At 43.2% G+C, this 20,168-nt stretch overlaps 3 protein-coding genes across 8 annotated transcripts in view; 2 read left to right on the forward strand and 1 right to left on the reverse strand.

The window, feature by feature from the left end:
• Positions 1 to 12,018, reverse strand: part of RDH10 (retinol dehydrogenase 10) — a 41,394-nt gene extending 29,376 nt beyond the window's left edge. Inside the window, exons 1-2 of the mRNA XM_074206801.1 lie at positions 11,159 to 12,018; positions 9,409 to 9,644 (exon numbers count right to left, since the gene is read on the reverse strand). Of these exons, the coding sequence (XP_074062902.1) occupies positions 9,409 to 9,644; positions 11,159 to 11,447 (525 nt within the window). The 5' untranslated portion in view covers positions 11,448 to 12,018. The remainder of the gene's footprint in view (positions 1 to 9,408; positions 9,645 to 11,158) is intronic.
• An 893-nt stretch (positions 12,019 to 12,911) lies between these two features.
• On the forward strand, positions 12,912 to 16,725 carry RPL7 (ribosomal protein L7). The gene is made up of 7 exons (XM_074206803.1): positions 12,912 to 13,014; positions 14,388 to 14,493; positions 14,722 to 14,888; positions 15,119 to 15,256; positions 15,349 to 15,458; positions 15,861 to 16,071; positions 16,657 to 16,725. The coding sequence occupies exons 1-6, from the start codon at positions 12,968 to 12,970 to the stop codon at positions 16,067 to 16,069; spliced, it is 777 nt and encodes a 258-aa protein (XP_074062904.1). The 5' UTR covers positions 12,912 to 12,967; the 3' UTR covers positions 16,070 to 16,071; positions 16,657 to 16,725.
• Positions 16,726 to 19,151: 2,426 nt separating this feature from the next.
• The window catches only part of CXH8orf89 (chromosome X C8orf89 homolog), an 82,108-nt gene continuing 81,091 nt past the window's right edge, over positions 19,152 to 20,168 (forward strand). For 4 of the 6 annotated variants that reach the window (XM_074200113.1, XM_074200115.1, XM_074200116.1 and 1 more), the window contains exon 1: positions 19,152 to 19,406. In XM_074200113.1, coding sequence (XP_074056214.1) covers positions 19,367 to 19,406 — 40 coding nt within the window. In that variant the 5' untranslated portion in view covers positions 19,152 to 19,366. Of the gene's footprint in view, positions 19,407 to 19,557; positions 20,162 to 20,168 lie in introns of those variants that run through there. The other 2 variants (XM_074200117.1, XM_074200118.1) reach the window with 2 other exon arrangements.

The following is a 20,168-nucleotide window of genomic DNA, read 5'->3' on the forward strand; positions in this document are numbered from 1 at the left end:
CCCTACCTCTCTGGTATATCCTTTTATATGTACAAATTATCTGTGATTTCATGGAGAGACCATTTCACTTTTGTTAGTACTTAGTCCAGCAACCTGCATAAAGCAACTGAGTGATATATACTTGTTGACTGATTGAGGACAGAGTTCAATTCTTTCTTCTGCAGATTGCCTAATTTCCATTTCCAATGTCCAGACTGTATGTCTTAAAGCATATTGGTTATGTGATCCTGGGTAAATTACTTTAGCTCTGAGTGCACAGGGCAACTGCTCTATCAGATTCTTAGCACAGTGTCTGCTACATAGTAGGGCTTCAAAAAAAAATGCCTGTTGATGACAAGGCAGGTCTGTTTGAATAGAGCAAGTTTTTCTCCTATATCAAATCACAGGTCTGGTCTCCACTGCCTCCTCAAACCCCACCTCCCCACCCCCAAAGAAGGAAGAAAATAAGAAGAAATAGAAACTGTATAGACTGAAATGAACACTGGAATGAAAAAGAATTCTTTAGTTAATGTGTTAACTAAGCAATGTAGCAGACATCAAAAAGCGAGAGGGTCTGCCATGGAAATAGTCAAACATAGGCAGGCATAAAGTATGGATAGCTTATCATCATAGCAAGAGTTTTAGAAAAAAGATTTCTAAAAGCTGCTATAATAGAATCTCTTAAGTCCTTCAAGAAACAAACTCAATGATTAAGGAAGGGGAGACATTTCCCCCAAAGCAATATATCTTTTCTTAATTATTCCTGATATATCCCACCCAGACTTTTCATTCTTTTTTTTTTGTTTGTTTGTTTTTTGCAAGGTAATGGGGTTAAGTGACTTGCCCAAGGTCACATCTAGGTAATTATTGTCTGAGGCTAAATTTGAGCTCAGATCCTCCTGATCCTAGAGCCAATGCTCTAGCCACTGCACCACCAAGCTGCTCCCCTGGCTCCTCCCCAACAACCCTAACCCCTTAATTCTTTATTATAAAAATTAGCTCTCTAGAGAGATATATTTGGAAATGGAAGTGATTTAAAAACCAAAAAGTGGCAATTAAAAATTGGTGGAAAAGTTATGTTGTCCATTAAGTACCAACGGACCCAAAAATTAGTAAAGAAAATTTTCAACTACAGCCTAGTATCTCATGCTTCTCTATTTCTTCTACATTTAATTCATCTACAGAAAAGATCCCATTCAAAATTTCCAATAAAGGAAACAGGATATTAATTACCAATTCATAGGAAAAAATAAGACAATTGGTTTGAATTTAATATACTTGAAATATCCACATGCTGATATAAATTATAATGCAAGTATTTCCCCATTGTATTTATTGAAGAAAAAGTGTTATTTTGGATTCTGTCATTTAAGCTGAAACTAAATTATAGAACATTAATATTCAGAAGAACTTAGTAGTTCACTTTTCGGATCCTACTAGTAAATTATTTGCAGCAAAGATAAGGAGTTCACATCTTTGTGACAAGTGGAAGTGAAACAATATTGCTAACATTGCATTTCTAAATACATACCTAAAATGATTCTGTGAAAGTTATAACATTTTTACATTCTATTCTTTTGGTAGTTTCAACAATTTAATAGTATTTTGTTTCTAAATGTGAATTCATTATAAGTGACTTGTCATTTGGGCTAACAGTATGTGTCACCTTCTGTGACATAATTCCATGCTTCTCCAATAATTTTCCTCACTTGTTAACATATTTTAAGCAGTATTTGGTGAAAGTGTTGATTGAAAGTTTTTATTATAGTTATTCAATTATTTCCCTGTAGTCTGCTACTTAAGCTTCAGGTCATATAAGAAGACAGTCTGTTATGGTGGCCAAGAGGTTCAAATCACAATGGGCTAAAATGATTTAAGGTCAAGGCAAGAACTAAGGACCAAAGACACCAACTCTGATACTCTACCTTCTGGCTTAAGGAAAATGGGGCAGTTGGGACTATTCTTTTATTCCCCATTTTGACCTTTTTTGTTTTTTTTGGTAGATGTTGCTATATTCCACATGTTAAGGAAAGACTATCTGAATTGGACTAGTGAAGATAGAGGAAAAAAACTGGATTAGTAGGAAAACTTGCCAAAAGACAAAAAAAGATAAAAGTCATCTGGATCTAAACATAAACCCTAGAATGAATAGCATTTGTGCTCCTCATTCCTTCAACTTAATTTTTGCTCAGAAAAAGAAGCAGGGGATCCTGATAAATGTTAATGAGCATATTTCCTCTCATATCCCTCTTTCACATTAGTCATAGTAAAGTTGGAATATTCTTTGTTCTCCTCATAGCCACTTCCTGACTCTCCTTCTAGAATCATCACTCATCTTCATCACTCGGCAATATTTCCTTTTGAGGTTCATGCTAATCAAATTTATTCTACAAAGTCATCTTTCTCTATCAACTTCTGGAACATGCTCTTTCTTTCCTCAGTGAGGTCAATACTTTGATCAGTTTCTCCATCTCTCCTACTGAAACGTAACTTCTACACCCACTGCCAAGTCCTCAGACACCCTAACTTCCCACTTCCTTGATTTACTTTATTCCATTCCAGTGACCTATTTTTCACTTCAGCTTTATGCAGACTGATTTTTGCCTTTGGCACCTTGGGACAAGGTATGAGAGGCAGTCTGGCCTTGTGCAGACAGTCCAAGATGTGGAGTCGATCAATGTCCACCGAGTTGTCCCCCTGGCTAGAAGGATGGGCAAGCTTTCTGAGCCTCCTTTCCTCACCTAGAAACTGAGTTGTTGTGAGGAACCAGTGAGATATATGTAAAATGCTTTGTAGACATTCAAATGGTATACAAATATGCTCTAATATTATCATAACAACGGCCTCCTCCCATAAGGAAATCCACGAAGAAGACCAGGAGAGAGAGCTCCTTCTCAATAGCTCTGATTAGTTAACTGGTATCCATTATTATCTTTTATAAGAATCACTAATTAATCCTATACAAAATAAAATCAATAGACATAGTGTTGAATTTTTAGGTTCAAAACACCGAATTAGGTCATCTCCAAAAGGAACTTCACCTTTCTTTTAAAATATTACTCAAATATTAAACTACTCAGAACCAAAAAGATAAAGTGAATTGGCAGTCTCATTGGGAGACAGCAGGTACATACAGAGTGGAAGGAAATGCAGTTCATCCTGACTTCACTCCCCCTAGTGGAAGTTAAGTAGGATGCAAGTTGGGAGCCTAAACTATTACCAGTCACCACTATGGACATTATCCTCTTAACTCCTTTTGTAAAAACTACTCAAGGCATATCATTAGGATGAGTTAATTATATATATTTCTATGCCTGACTTCTTCTATCATCTGTCAGAACAGACTATTCACATCCATTAGCCATTCAAATTAACTTTTGTTTTGGTCCCTATCTGAATTATTCTCTAACAAGAAAGTTGCTGACATATATATATATATATATATATATATATATATATATATTTTTTTAGGTTTTTGCAAGGCAAATGGGGTTAAGTGGCTTGTCCAAGACCACACAGCTAGGTAATTATAAAGTGTTTGAGGTCGGATTTGAACTCAGGTACTCCTGACTCCAGGGCAGGTGCTTTATCCACTGTGCCACCTAGCCACCCCTATATATTATATTATCTTAATATGGAATATAAAATTAGAAATTTCAATGAAGCCCTGAAGAAACATTTTCTGCTTCTCTTACTAAAATTCTTAAAACAAGTAAACAACCTCCACCCTCAACAACCCAACAACTTATCTTAAAGAGAAAAAGAGATTTAATCCTGGGGGGGGGGGGGGATCACAAATTGGGTTAGTTCAACAAGAGTTAAAATGCCATAGAATACCAAATATTAATTTAAAAAAATACCAGTATCAGATAATAAGTCAATCAGAAAATGAATTTAAGGTAGGAAAAAAATGAGAATACTGTCAGGAAGGTTTAGAAGTCTACTAGAACCTTATATCTCTAGATGCAGCTAATGAACTGCTAAAGGGTAAATCATCTCTACATAGCTAGCACTTTGAAAAAGCTAATCAACCAATGTTATCTTTAGTCCAAGGTCAAGAATGCTTCCTGACTTTTTCTATAGATTAGCTTCTTTTTGGGAACAGAATGGATAATATCAGCAATGCACACATTCAACTCTAACTATAAAAAAGGGCAAATAAAGAAAAATGAGAAATAATGAAAGCTTCTAATTGACAGAAAAGTACATAGAAGGAGAACAACTCCATGTTCAGTTACTTTGCACATATAATGCTGTATTTCACTAAGTCAGCGATATTATTGATAAACCACCAAAGTCCTACTCCCTAGTTCAAATCAGTCCAACTTAGACAACACTCTTACAATTTTGTTTAAATATGCATTTAAAAATGAAAGCCTATGCAGAAAATGGTAGAATGAACTATCACCACCTAAAAAAGTCTAAAATTTCCAAAATTGCAACTACTCTCCTTTTGAAGAAGTCATAAATTCAAAGTCTCCTAGCAGCTAGGCTTAGAGATAAATAATGTTGTGCAATGTTCCAAGACCTCAGTAAAATTATTTAACCTAAGTCTCAGTTTTCTCACCTGTAAAATGAGGAGGGGGTAAGCTAAATAATTCCTGTAGGCTCTCTCAAAAGCAAAATTCTGTAAAATACCATGCCTTAAAATCCTTAATATTAGCATAAAAAAGTTCAACAAAGCACCTAAATAGCCCTATCCAAAATTATTTGATTAATTGTAGAAATTAGACTTTTATTTTAAGTTTAAAGACAACTGGATTCCTTGTAACTACGGAATAGTATACTTGTGATTAAAATCGTGTAAATCACATAAAAACTTGGGAAACATTAATGATCAGAGACCATTCATTTAATCCTAGGTACAGTTGTAGCACTAATGTCCTTAAGTGCTTCATTACTCAGACCTTGCTTTTACTTTTCTGAATGGATTTTACCTAAATAGGCTTTAGACATTTGGATATAAATGCCTAATTCAGTAATTACTATTTTAAAACTGTGAAACCTTTTAAGTTAAGTGGACTATTAATTAACTACCAATTATCTTGTCTGCCCACCATATCAAGAGAAGTAAATTACTGACTAGCTTTTTGACAGATTTAGTCTTTTACCATGCAAAATTCCTTCAGAACATAAAAGGACTAGAGTTAAATGCTTTTGCTTCCCCCTTTTGGTTATTCAAGGATCAATTTGCTCTAGTATAAAGGCCAGATGTTGTTCTTTGGCCAAGAAGAATCTTCAGATAAACACTGACTTAGCTGGCTCCTAGGAAGAGCAGATTTTCCCACCTCTCACAAAATTACCATTAATAATTTGAGGAATAAGAAAACAGTTTGCAGATCCCATTCTCAGAAACTTTTCCATTTTCAAAACAGTGAAAGTTTATTTCAAGCATCTGTATCCCAATGAAGCAATGAAAAACTCAAAGTGATACATTCCAGTAATACTTGTACCAAAGTTAAAGAGTATTAGCTAATGTACAGTGTCCAGAGTCTCATGATAACCTTAAATTGTTTCCCAACAGATTATGCTGGCTAGGATCTACCCAAAATCCATCACTTTTTGAATTCTGACCAAAAGAAGGTTACTGGGAAAACTGCCAATGGTAATATAACACTGGCAGATGTAAAGTCATATAACAGACTTGTAAGAATCCCAAAGACTTGTACCATCAATCTTTAAAACTTCCTACATCAGATAAATTGCAAATTACCCAAAAAGGGACAAAGTGCAGTACTGATGCCTCTGCTTGATATTAGACAGTAGAGTCAAGTCACAAACAATTTGGTTGTACCACTTGGGCTACTTAAACTGCTAAATTAAATATCAATTATCGCGGCAAGCATAGCATATTATTACAGTATTATTACTGATAGGAGCAGTAAGGCAGGGAAATGGCAAAATGATACATTGACAAAAAAGGAAACAAAACCACAATTTCTCTTTTTTTTTGTCTTGGTTCCATGCTCTATAGCAACATCAGACATCACTGAAGCCTAGTTTTAAAACAATTCAAAATTTACTATTAGCTATTATTAGTGCTCAGCACATAGCAGAAACTTGATAAATGCTTATTGACTATTGGTCTAAAGAATTGCTTATCTTTTCTGATTTAAGAATGAGGAATATATAAGATTTTCTCCTAATGGAAAATTATTTTCCTTTAGAGATCTGAACATAGTATGTCTATCAGGGGTGTCCAACCTTTTAGCTCTTCAGGGTAACACCGCCCAACAATAACTTATCTACAATATATTACCAATGAGTATAATAATAAAAACAGTAATAATGCTGAATGAATGGACTTTGAAGGCCTCATTTGACCCACAGGCCTCGGGTTGGACACATCTGGTATCAACATAAACACACTGAGTCAAGAAATTGAGGATACAAAAAAGATGCACAGTACCCAATTTCTACCTTGAGTAGTCTGCAATCTAATTGGGAAAGCAGGAAAGATACAGAAAAAAGATAAAAAGAAATGCTAGCTGGAAGCATTTCTATAGTTGCTAGATAGATGATATCCATTCTTTCTTTTCCTTTCTTTTTAAATCCAGGTCATTTCATTCCTTTAAAGAAAAAAAATTCAAGTTATTTCAGCTAGGAGGAATGATGTGAACCATCATGTAGATGGCTAGGAAGTCTGTGGACTGAAAAGACCAGTCTCTATAATGACTTTGTTTTACTAGGTATGACTGTGTATGTATACGATCTCTAAGTCAGGATAGTTATTCCTGTAAAGGCAGATACTTACACTCAGAAGTTGAAGATCAGCTAGTCAAAAGCTGTTTTTGTCTAGCTGGCTCACTTTTTAAAACAAATTGCCCTCTTAAATTCTACCCCTTTCCCCATTTCAATTGCATCTTACTCTCTTCCCATGACCAAATAAAGTAGAAAGAAGAGACATCACTGATTATTCTGGATTGAAACCAGAACCTTCAAACATACTTTTATTCAGATGCTACCTACATCATTGTACTATAAGAGGAATCATGACTTGCTTAAGTCAAATTCTACTGGCACTGAAGTACTGTTTAAAACTGAATACATTGCAAAGCTTTTGTTTCAGAATTTTAAATTGATAGAGCTCAGCTTTCACTTAAAAGATGAAAAAACTACAAGAATTTGGAAAGGGCATCTCTATAATGAGCTGACTCAATATTGAAAAGAATTTATTTAGCTTAGATGCCTAAGGCAAAAACAGCTGGAGAATTCAGGAGCCTCCCATATTTTAATATGAAGTGATGTCATAACCGACAAAGCTTCCAAGAACTCCCTAAATTCTGTAGTTAAGCAACATCCAGAACATCAAGAACTCTAGAAAGCCAATATTCTCCTGCTTAATGTGCAAATTCAATCTAGGTGTAGTTTTTACAATTAAATATTTGATTCAATTTTTCCACATAGCAAAGAGGAACACAGAATTGCAAGAATGTCAACTTAGGTGCATTTTCATAGCCAAAAGCTATGAAAGTCCTAAAATAAGATAAGCTTTATAGTCTAGGGAAGACTGACTACTGTTAGCAGATTTTATGAGGTTTCTTTAGAGTATATATTTTAACAATATTTGAAACTTTTAAAGCTTTACAATATAATGACATGCTAAAACAGCAAAAAGACAGATTGAATTTCAGTCTTTAGTGGTCATTCAAGTTAACAGTTATGAAAAATTCTTGCATAACCTCAAAGGTGAAAGAGCAATTCTAATTTTAACTATGGTTTGTTACTAAACCCACTGAATATCTTGTTCTATTCTAATTTATTTATTCATTGCATCTTTCTCTATGGAATAAAAGCACAACTGACTAAACTCAAATGAAGATCATAGAAGCTTCTTGAGTTATACTTTATTAAAGTTTGCCATTTTTTTGCATAGTCTGTCAAGTTCCCTTATCCCAAATGAAAATACTTTGATTTACTTAAAAATGGATTACAAAATACACTACTGGGAATCCTAAATATATGCTATTTAATAGAGCTTTTAGTTAGAATTGTACCACCTCTTCAAATATTCTTTACCTCTCTTCTTCTAAACTTTCCTTCAAAGTTTACAATTTGGCCTAGGATCATTTCTCTTTTACCAGATATGCTCTAGAGAGAGATATGGTATAACTTGGGAATCATTTTGACTTGATTTAAAAAATGTGCAAAAAGGAATCTCATTATTGTTTTTAAGAAATTTAAGAAATATGGAAAAAAATCTCATTATTGTTTTAACAGTAGAATAAAAGTCACCTATATTTACATATCTATGAAACAGAATTTATCCATCTAAAAATATATGTATATTAACAAACACACAACCCTTAACTGAAGTATGAATCCAAGATAGTCTAATGTGTGAAATGGAACTTGAGCAGGTATTTCCAAAGACATCATTTTTCAAGTAGTCACTCTAAAAAACTAATAATTTCTACTATGCCTTATAAAAAGAAAAATCTTTGTCATATTTTATAAGCTTTACCCACCTGGAAAAGAGGCACAAAGTCCTATATTCCCTCACCTTTCTTCCCTAAATTATAACTATCTGAAAAACAAGTTAGAAAGAAAACAGAAGTAAAGTCTTTTAGTTGCCTAAACTATGATGCTCCAAGGTTAATCTCCCCACTCTCATCCTTGGATGCTTATGGATATAATAAGAACCACTAAGATATTTCAGGTATAATCCAATGGAAGTTGAGGAAGTAGAACTATTACTTCCATAGACACTTCAGCAGCCCCCTGCTGGTAAGGAGCTATGAGTGCTGTGGAAATCCTTGGCTTGTCCTGTTCCCTGTTTTGCGGTAGTGATTAACTGCCATAATCGAGATGACCTATGCTCACACATGGAGCATTTTCAAAGATTCTGTGATCTCAGATCACCAAGGCTGGGAGAAGAAGTAGATGGGCTAAGGCGATGGTGCTGTACAATACCATGTACTCTGTGGATACTGAATTAGTGTTCACTGACTGACAGGATGACTGACAGAATCATTCCCCATTAAGTCACAAATGCTCATCACAGAATTTCAGGCAAATTGAGGATATATTTGGCCAACTTGTAAATGTGCATAGCTGAATTCAAATTTTAGAAGCAAATAAGAACGAAAATATTACTCTTACATCAATTCAGCATGAAGAAAAATATAGTACCAATATTTCATTTATACTTGGTTGCTTTTATGGCAACCTTGCAAAGATGTACAATGTTAATGAAGCCCTCTTACTTCCCATTAGTTACTCAGTTTGTAAAACAAAATAAGTGAACATTCTTGTATAAATATTCATTGTTGACACTAATGCATAAGTATCACAAGCAAGTATCTGTAAGGCTGATTTATGGTAACAAAGTGGTATATGGTTGCTAACCACATGCCAAAATCTTCTCTCCCTCCCAATCATCCCATAAAAAGAAAAAAAAGACATAAATCAAACATTGGTAATATTTACCCAGAAATGTGCATGGCAATTGACCATCATGGTTCTTTCAATAAGCTCATCAGGGCATTCCAAGAGATGATGCCCAGAGACCACACCAGCATTATTAACCAGGACTGAGACCTCTCCAACTTCCTTCCGGACTCTTTCGGCTGTTAGGTAGACATTCTCTCTTTTTCCCACATCACAGGTGTAAGTAAAGACCTGTAAGTTGCAGGGAGGTAGAACTTCTTCCTCACCATTTCCAGCTGTTCTCAGGAATACAGATGAGAGGAAAGAATGGAACAAGGAGAGGGAAAAGTGACTGGTGTGGTAATCCAAAAAAAAAAAAATCACACATAGCAAAAATACTACAGCAAGCTACAATTTCTATAAACAAAAAGTTTGCCAATTATTAAAGTTACAGCTGCTTTTCTCCCCCAATAGTCCTGAAGAATTACAGCAATTTACTGGATACTCTTACTTAAGAGAAAGCAACATAATTGTGACAAGTACAATGCAAGCCAGAATAAACCCCACACCATCTGCATTAAGGTTCAGTACCCTGAACTATATGATCCCAGCTTACTGGGATCTAAAAACACCTGGAAACAACTGACTTCATCCCAGAAAGTTTCTCCTCCTCCTCTTTTCTGGGAACTGATGGTGGTGAAGAACAAAATCTCTTCCTTCTCTTTCACAACCAATACAAAGTTGTTTAAAATAGAAATTCACTTCAAGATTCAGATGGAAAAAAAATACTACTTAGATGATTGAAATGTCTCTAATGTGCCAAAAATCTCCATTACTCTATGGGGAAATTTATCAGTCTTAACTTAAAGAAACCAGCCCCTCAAAAAAGATCACCCTGCACAAGTCAACATCGTAGGTTGGATAGGAAGCTTTATTTCATATGGTAAATTCTGGATAAATGACATTTAAACTAGATACCTCGGCTAGAAAATTCTGGTTTATTCATTAGGCTTTCTCCAACAAACCTAGATTTCATGCCCCCCCCATACTATCATTTTTAATGTCTAAAGATACACTTTGTCCTTTAGTTTTCCTGGCATAAAATAAAGCCCAATTAACATTTCTGAAAAATGCAGTCTTTAAGTTTAAAGGACAAATGCTGTACATCTCCTTGAAGGAGAGGGGGGAAGTATCTGACCATGCCTTTCTCTGAAATGAACTATCTCATTCGAAAAAAAGCTGAAATTCAATACCAAGTTTTCTAGACCAAGAACTGAGTTTAAGGTGGGCTCGAAGTCACTTTTAAACATTCGGTTTTAAAACAGCTATTCTATACATAATGCTGGGGCTACCAAAGGCACCTAAAGGGACTTTCAATCATTTGGTTCTATATGTCTCATATACATCGGAGCGTCTACACACGCACATACATCTCTGTGCTTTTGCACGAAACGATCTTCACATTTTTCTGTGCAGAAAGTTCCAACGCGGTAACTTAAGGCCGCCCCGGACCAAGCCTGGAGGACTGCGGAGCAGGGGAGGCGGGTACCTGCTGCCATCACAGCAACTTCCCAACCAGGCTTGTCTTCCCCGCGGCTTATCCCCCCCGAGACCCGAAGCGCTTCAGCCCCCGGCGAGCTCCCCAGCCCTCTCCGTTCCCTGAGGGGTCCGGCTCCCCGCGGGCAGCGCCCTCGCTCCTCGCTCCTCGCCGGGGCTCCCGGGTCCTGTCCGTGCCGGCGGCTGCCCGACGCGCGGGCGCGCTGCCCTCGGGGCGGCCGCGGGCCGGGCCCGGCCGGGGCGCCGGGCTTACCTTGCAGCGCCGCGGCGTCGGCCGCCTCCAGGTCCCGGTAGATGTGGCGCACCAGGCCCGCCGTCTCCTCGTTGCTCTGCGTGTTAATGTCCCAGAGGACCAGCAGAGCCCGGCGCCGCGCGAACTCCAGGGCGAAGAGGCGGCCCAGGCCGCTGCCGGCCCCGGTGATGAGGCACACCTGTCCCGCCACGCTCTTCTCCTTGGGCCGCACCAGCCACTTGGCCGCGGCCAGGACGAACGCCCAGAGCACTTTGAAAGTCACCACGAAGAACTCCACCACGATATTCATCGCGGCGCCCGGGCGGACCGAGCGCGGACCGAGCCCGGCCTCTCCGCCTTCCCGCGGCTCCGCGCCCCGGGAGCCCCGGGAGCCCCGACCCCACGCCCGCCTCGCCCCTGCCCCCCAAGCCGCCTTCCCGACCTGCGGGGGGGGGGGGGGACCGGAGCCCGGCCGGACCGCCGCCCGCCCGGGAGCGCTGGGCCGGGCCGCGGTGACAGCCGCCCGTTAAGCCGCCCTCATGCTTCCAGCTGGCGCCCCGGCCGCGCCGCCCCGGCCCCGCAGGCCGGCCCGAGGCGGACTTGTCAACTTAAGCCAAGTTTAAAGAGCGGGGCTGGGCGGCGGCGCCGGGGAGGGCGGCCGGCCTCCGCCCGGAGGCGGGAGCGGACCAACGGCCGGAGGCAGCCCCGGTACCTGCCGGGCCCCCCGGGGCTCTCGCGGCGCCCGCCCCCTCGCTGCCCTGGCCGCGCCGCGGCTGTCACCCGGGGCCGGAGCGGAGCTGCTCGGCCGCGCGCACGGAGCGGGCTCGGCGCACTGAGCGGGCACCACGCTCTGCGCTATATAAACCGGGACGGGAGAAGCCGGCGGCGGCGGCGGCAGCGGCGGCGGCGGCGGCGGCAGCGGCGGCGGCCCGCGTCCCCTCCCCCCGCCCCCTCGTCCCTCCCCGCCCCCTCCTCGGCGCTGCCCTCCCCCCCGCGGCGCACCCCGCCCCCACCGAGGCCCAGCCCCCATCCCGCGGCCGCGGCAGCCGCGCCCGGGCCACCCCTCCGGCTCGCGCTCCCCTTCCCCGCTCACGCCCCTCGCCCGCCCGGCCCAGCCATCCCCCCCCTCCGTGGCCCCCCGGGCTCCGGCCCCTTCCCGTCCCGCCGGCCCCGACAGCAGGCCCGGTCCAGGCTCGCGCCTGTCCCCGCCCCGGGGTCAGGCTCTTAAGGGGGACAGCCGGCCGGGAGGGAGGGAGGGAAGGACCTCGGCCGAGCTCCACCGGAGCCTCCCGAGCCCATGACTAGCACTGACGGAGCCCCGGAGGCGGGCACGGGCACATCCGCCGCGGCGCTGCCCAGCCGCCGCCATCCCTAAAATGGGAGCCGAGCGCCGGCCTTTCTCTTACCAATCCGGGGTCTGCCTACAGTCCCCAGCGTGCTGCGCTGCCTGCCGAGAAAGGCACCCCGGGACTTGTAGTTTCCGAGAAACTGCGCAGCGCGAAGGCAGGGGAGGGCTTTTCCCCCCTCTTTCAAGTGGTAATTAAGGTAGAGAATTCCCTACGCAAACACGTTTAATGACTGCTAGACGGAATTTAGGACCGCAAGTCGGACCCCACTGAAATGTTAACATTTGATGGAAAAGTTCAATTGCATTTTTCCCCCTGTACCTGTCTCCTGTAGTTTGGCCCCCAAACCAGACGTTACTTGAATTTCGATTTTCACCTTCAAAAGCCATCTAAGCCCAAATCTTTCTTGTACTCAGGCACTCTCTTAGACAGCTATTGGTTTTAGGACCCCAAGTCTTGCCAAGTCTTTAAGTGTTCAGTACGCATGCGCGTACTTCCTCTTTTTCCGACAGGAATCATGGCGGGCGCAGAGTAAGTAAATGCTGCTCTCCTTAAGAATCCTTCTCCATCCTCGAAAATGGGGACCTGCCTGCCTTTAACCCTTCGCTCTGGCGGTCGCCTGGCCCTCATGTTTCCTGTCCCTTTAGTTTGAGTTGCTTTTAGGTACAGGTTTCTTCAAAACTGGGCTGGGATGCGGGGGCCGCCTTTGGGGTGCGGAGGGAAGGTGTCGGGAGGAATCGCCCTGAGCCGGAGAAGGCGTCCGACTCGGGGCGGCCAAGGCTGGAGCTGTGCGAGGCCCGCCAAGGCCCCGGCCGCCGCCGGGCCCCCACGTCCTTCCCGAAGGCCAGGCCGCGGCCCGGGCTCCGGCGGCCCTCTCCCCCACCCCCGGCTGGAATGCTGAGGCTCCTTTACTCGGAGCCAAGCGCACGGGTGTCCGGGCCCGGCGGCCCCTGCAGAACGTGGGCGAGCCGGGTCCCAGCCGGTGCGTCCCCCCGACGGGCAGTGGGCAGGGATCCAGGTACGAGTCCCGCTTCCTTCGTGCGCGCATTGCCTCTGGCGCCCGCTGGGGCATTTTTCCTCGGACCTGTCGATATGTATTTCTCTTTTTCCTGGGGATTGAACTCTTGGGCTTGTCACACCAGCATGAACCTATTGGATGGAAGTAGTAGCTTGTCTTTGGCTTGGGAGTCGCTATCTACAGCTGGAGAGTGGACTTGTGATTTAAGCATGCTGACTGAATCTGAAGAGTTTAAATGACTTCCCTGGGGTGGCATGGCCGGAAAGGTGGTGACCTCGGTTCTTCCTGGCTCCAAGGCCTGCCACTTGGGTAGAAATAACAGAAAAAAGGCTAGACTTTATGTAAGAAAGAGTTGATTCAAATAGCTCAGGTGTTGGCCAAAGGATAAATTATTTTTAGGCAAACCTTTAAGCCTTAGTTTCCTCCAAAACGGGGGGGGGGGGGGGGGGGTAGTAGTAATACTTACCTTAAAGCATAATGCTATATCTGTAAAGTACTTGGCGAACCTTAAGGCATCATAGAAAAGTTATTGTCATGGAAATTCCTGGGCTTCTGACATCACTCAAAATTCTGTTTAGACTTAAGACTATTGTTGAAATAGTTAAATTAATAACTGATGTTTATATCATGCCTGCTAGATGCTATTATCTTATCTGATATAATAGTCTTGGGAAGTGGGTGCTAATTATACCCATTTTACAGATATAGGGAACTGAGGTATTGAGTTCAAGTGATTTGTCCAGAGTTTTGAATTCAGGACTTTCTGTTCACTCTACCATCTTCATGCAGTGTCCAATATTTTATTGTATTTGGAATTGAAATTATTGTTTCATTTGTTTGAAACAAACTAGTTAGAATTTTTTTACATATAATTTTTTTTATGTAGAGAAAAGAAGAAGCTACCATCTGTTCCAGAGTCTCTTCTGAAAAAACGAAAGGCTTTTGCAATACTTAAGGCCAAGCGCCTGAAGAAGAAGGTGGCAATAAAAAAGGTAATTGATAAGCACTTTTTATTTGCCTTTAAAAAAAACCCTAAAGAGTTTCTTCTGAATGTTTTAAAAATAAACACATAATTGGGATTGAGTTTTTAATGGGGTGCATTATTTTCTGATTCACATTTGAATTTTAAGGAAGGTGTTGCTTTACCTGGAAGACAGAACTAATATTTACTTTTTGGATTGAGACAATTATTTTTAGTAACAGATACATTTCTTTTTCAGCTCCGTAAAATTCGGAGGAAAGTTATCTATGAAAAAGCTAAAGCTTACCATAAGGAGTACAGACAGATGTACAGAAGCGAAATCCGGTTGGCTAGAATGGCACGAAAAGCTGGCAACTACTATGTACCTGCTGAACCCAAGTTGGCTTTTGTGATCAGAATCAGAGGGTAAGTTGAGTTCTGACTTATGGTTCATTCATGCAATAACGTAGCTCTCAATCCCAGGGACTTGATTCCTTGGCTCAAGAAATGTTCAGATTAAAAATCATTTTTTATGAGACAGAAGCATGTATTCTCTTAATTTAGATTCTTAAAACTATGTATCTCTTAAAAAAAATTATGGGTCACTAAAGTGAAAACCTGATCAATTGCTTAATCCTTTTTTTCCCCCCCTCCAGTATCAATGGTGTTAGCCCAAAGGTCCGAAAAGTATTGCAACTTCTTCGACTTCGCCAAATCTTCAATGGCACTTTTGTTAAGCTTAACAAGGCTTCAATTAACATGCTGAGGATTGTGGAACCATACATTGCATGGGGGTAAAGAGTTCTATTTTAATTTCATTTATGTTATAAAAATTCCTTTATCTGACATACCAAATAGATAGGTCTCATTTTTATTTTTATTACAGTTATCCAAACCTGAAGTCTGTGAATGATTTGATTTATAAACGTGGTTATGGCAAGATCAAGAAACAGAGAATTGCCTTGACTGATAATTCTCTTATTGCAAAATCTCTTGGTAAGTCCTGGTCTATAAATTTTTTTTGCAAGGCAATAGGGTTAAGTGGCTTGACCAAGGCCACATAGCTAGGTAATTTATTTAGTGTCTGAGGCTGGATTTGAACCCAGGTACTCCTGACTCCAGGGCTGATGCTCTATCCACTGTGCCACCAGCTGCCCCATTATTGGATCATTTTACAGAAAACAAAACTTAAGTATGCAAGAGCTCTCCCTTGCCCTCAATTATACAGGGTGATGGAGCAGAACAGGTTTTAACACTTTAATACAATGATTCCAAAACTGGTGCTCTTCTCAATAGACTTAAGATTTGGGCTCTATATAGGTACCTATATTTCAGTAAAATATGTTTTGAGTTGTTTTCCCAGTGTATTATAGAAGTAATAACTCGGGTAATTTTCAGGTAAATATGGAATCATCTGCATGGAGGACTTGATCCATGAGATCTACACTGTTGGCAAGCACTTCAAAGCTGCCAACAACTTCCTGTGGCCCTTCAAACTTTCTTCTCCTCGGGGTGGAATGAAGAAAAAGACAACACATTTTGTGGAAGGTGGAGATGCTGGTAACAGGGAAGACCAGATCAACAGGCTTATTAGAAGAATGAACTAAAGGTGAGTTTCAGATATTTAAGAGGAAAAAAAGATTTGTTTGCTGAAATGCAAATGAAATCAGATGAAATAGCATGTTAAAAGACAAGTGGAAGAATCAAGGCTTATCTCCTAACTTAGGAAGAAGCTAGTGTTTCAACTTTAGGAAGACCTGATGGGGGGAAAATGAATTGGAGGGGATTGGGGAGTAGCTTGGGGGCCCTTGGTGTAGGATACAGAAAAGGGGAAGAAGGGTATCTTAAAGAAGGGAAATGCTAAGGATACATGGATATCATATTCGAGTTTTCTTTAACTTGAGCTATATTTCACTCCTGAGGAAGAAACCAGTAAGAATATTCTTCAGTATCTGAATAAATTTGTTGGGAAGAGATCATTAGATTAAATGCTTTTATTTGAAGGGGGTGGTTCTGACTGCTGCATGAATTTAAGAGCTACATCCCATGCTTTTAAAAGATAGATTTAAGAGAAAAAACATTTCCAACTGATGGGTTAATCACTTGGCATTCTATTATATTTAGTCTGGTGTGCTGATTGAGTTAAATGTTTGAATAAATTTTAATGTCTTTCTTTTCTTTTCCCTATTTTTAGGTCTCCTCCATGATTATTTTTCTAATGGTCTGTTAATAAAAATGGCTGTGACAAATTTGCTTTATTGGACATATTTCTTATGTATTTGACTCTGTGCTGAATGAAGTTCATGGCTAGGAGCCTATAGAAACCCTGGAGAAAGAGTAGTGGTTAAATTTAATTTATATGCCCCTGGTTAAGAATCCTTGGCAAAATTGATTTGCAAGAAGCTGGAAATCTATCCTTGACAGAAATCATCTTGGAATCTCTGGCATTTTGTCCCCCTTTTGAACACCTAACATAACTTTAATCATAATTTTTTTTTGTCTTAGTCCTCTTATTTAACTTCACATTTGTGTACTTCCCATTTTCATTCATGTCTTACTCAAGATAATTTGGTAAAGACACAAAGAGCCAGGAAAAAACACTGAACAGTTAGTTGGATCCTCCTTTGTGCTTTAGGTAGCTTCAATTCCAAATCTTACCTGTGGCAGTATGATAACCTTTCTGCCCACTCCTCCATTCCATTATTTGGGTCTTCATTTTGTAAACTGGTCTATACTTTATTGTGTTATCCATATACCTTCTAAAACAGTTCCCCCCCTCAAAATAAGCCATTGTTAAACTATGGTTTGTCCTTTGGATAGGATTGTATATAATCTGGCAGAGTTTATAGATATTATATATACATATGTATACATCTTTAGGATAATACTCAAAAACATTGAAGACTAATTATTAATGGGATAGGGAACATTTGATAATGAAAGGATACAAACCATAAGTTCTATATCAGCATATTTTGCTATCAGAAGAAAAGGTATTGGTATTGGGGGCAGCTAGGTGGTGCAGTGGACAGAGCATTGGCCCTGGAGTACCTGAATTCAAATCTGACCTCAGACACTACCTGGCTGTGTGGCCTTGGGCAAGCCACTTAACCCCATTGCCTTGCAAAAAAAACCCAAACCATTATGACAGACTTTGTAGTTATTCGAGGTTTATAAATCTGGTAGGTAATGTCTCACCATTGTAGGGCTTTGTTTGCAAACTTCCTATCTTAACATGCCACCCTTATCCAGTAGCCTGGGCAGATAAAATAATTGTACCTAAGGAAATCAGATGAAATAGCATGTTAAAAGATAAGTGGAAGAAGCAAGGCTAATCACCTAACTTAGGAAGAAGCTAGTGTTTCAACTTTAGGAAGACTGATGGAAAAAATGAATTGGAGGGGATTAGGGAGACAAGTAGCTTGGGGGCCCTTGGTAGGATGCAGAAAAGGGGAAGAGTATCTGGATGAAGAAGGCGAATGCTAAGGATAGATGGGTAGGAAATGAATGTTGGCAGAGGGAACTGGCCAGTGATAACAGAAATGCTGGGTTTGTAGTCCTAGCTGGGCTATATCTGTACTCTTAAGCAAGAAGCTTTTGAAAATCAGTTTTGAACTAAATGATCTAAAATTGTCTTCTAGGCCTGACTCAATTATATGAATATCAGGAGAAGATTTTAGAAGAATAGAGAACTTTCAGATAATACTCTCTGAATCTGCCTTGTTTCAGAACTCAGCAAAGTTGCCATTTCTTGTCAGACTGCTTCCCTACTTCTCCAATTGCTCATGCTGGCTTGATGGATATTAACTTTGTATTTTTAAGTGATATTTTCCATAGATCATAAACTCCGGTATTCAGCCCTCTCTAGAGGCGTTATTTGAAATTAAGGAAGAGCAGGGTGCGCTTGGTGGCACAGTGGATAGGGTATCTGTCTTGGAGTTAGAACCTGAGTATGAATCCCCTCGGACACTTAACACTACCGTGTTACCCTGGGGGAGTCACTTACCCTGATTGCCTCCTAAAAGACCCCAGAAGATTTTAACGAAGCAGAATTATAGGCAAGAGACCACCTTTAGGGAACTGGACAAAACGTAAAAAATTAGGGTCATAGGCCAGGGAACGAAATTGCCAGTAATATGCTGAGGAGGCTGGGATGTTAAGAAAAGGGAAGATCCTAGGTTTCATTGTTTTTAGGTTTTTTGCAAGGCAATGGGGTTAAGTGGCTTGCCCAAGGCCACACAACCAGCATCTGAACTCAGGTCCTCCCGACTCCAGGGCCGGTGCTCTAGCCACTGGCCCACCTAGTCGCCCAAGTCAGATTGGGTTTTAAAGGTAACGAGACAGAACTGCGAAGACGCGACGGCCACCTCTATTAGGAGCGCCAAAGTGGTGCAGAGACTCCGGTTCTCCCCCACGGCGACTGAGCACCCCTTGGCTGTTGGGTGTCCCCTGGGCTCCGGGACACGAACGTGCCCCAGGAAGGGGAGCCCCGCGGCCGCGGGGTCCGGGTGGGCCGGGCCTGCAACACGGCCCCCGCCCCGCCCGCCCGCGTTCCCGGAGGCTCCTCTCATTGGTCCTCGCCTCCGCGGCCGCAGGCTGCCCCGCCCCGGGCCCCGCCTCCCCCCTCCGGCGCGCGCCGGGCCCCTAGCAACGCAGACGCTGTGCGGGGGTGGGGGGGCAGCGCGGCCGGCGGGGGCGCCCGCCCGCCGAGCCGGCACCTGCGGCCGGGGGCCGGGGAGGACGGCCCGGGCCCCGAGAGGCCTCTGTGCCCGCCCCATGGGGCCCCGGGCCGCCGGCCGCGGGAGAGGCCGGCCCTGGGAGCGGCGCCCGTGACCCTGCGCTCGCGGCCGGCTGCGGGGCCCGCCGGAGCCGCCCGGCCCGGGCCCACGGGGGACGGCGCCGGGATGAGGAGGAGCGAGGGGCCGCTGTGGAGCAGCAGGGACGGTGAGGGCCGGCGGGCCGGGCCGGGCCGGGCCGGGGCGGGACAGCCGGGCCGGGCCGGGCCGGGGCAGCGCCCGCTGCCTCTAGGCCGTTTCCATTGGAAACGCAGGCGCCGCGGGCCGCGTCCGAGCCCACGAACCTGTCGCCTCCACGGAGAGGCGGCGGCGGCGGCGGCAGGGCGGCCCGGGCTGGCCCGGCGTGGCCTCGTGTGGTCGTGAGGTGTTGCACACCGGCTTGGGAACCAGTGACTCGCGCGGAGACCCCCGAAGGGCCCGTCCCAGCCGCGTCCTCCTTCACAGCCGCCCCGGAGGCCGAGTGGCCGGTCCTTGGTTGACGGCGATGGCGGACCGGGGGCCGCCGGCCTAGGCCCGGCCTGACGCCCGCCGGCCGCCCGCCCCGCACGCGCTGTTGTCTTTCTAGAAGGGGAAATTAGTACCGGGGCCGGGCAGGACCGCCGAAAGTATCGGCAGGCGCCGGGTCCCGGGGCCGGCTGGGTGGCCCCGGAGTCAGGAGGACCCGAGTTCAAATGTGACCTCAGACACTTAACTAGCTGTGTGGCCTTGGGCGGGCCACTTAACCCCACGCCCTGCAAAAACTTCAAAACAGGAGGGATCCGGGAAGGGCACTGCAGAAGTATAGGAATGAGCCCATTGTTTAGAGGAGGAAGCCCAAGTTAAAGCTGGGAGAGGGAACAGAGCTAGAAGTGTCAAGATGAACTTGGGAGTAAAAGAAGTCAGAGTGCAAATATGAGAGGATTGGTGAGTA

The sequence above is a fragment of the Macrotis lagotis genome, chromosome X (assembly GCF_037893015.1).
Source record: "Macrotis lagotis isolate mMagLag1 chromosome X, bilby.v1.9.chrom.fasta, whole genome shotgun sequence".
NCBI lineage: Eukaryota > Metazoa > Chordata > Mammalia > Peramelemorphia > Peramelidae > Macrotis > Macrotis lagotis.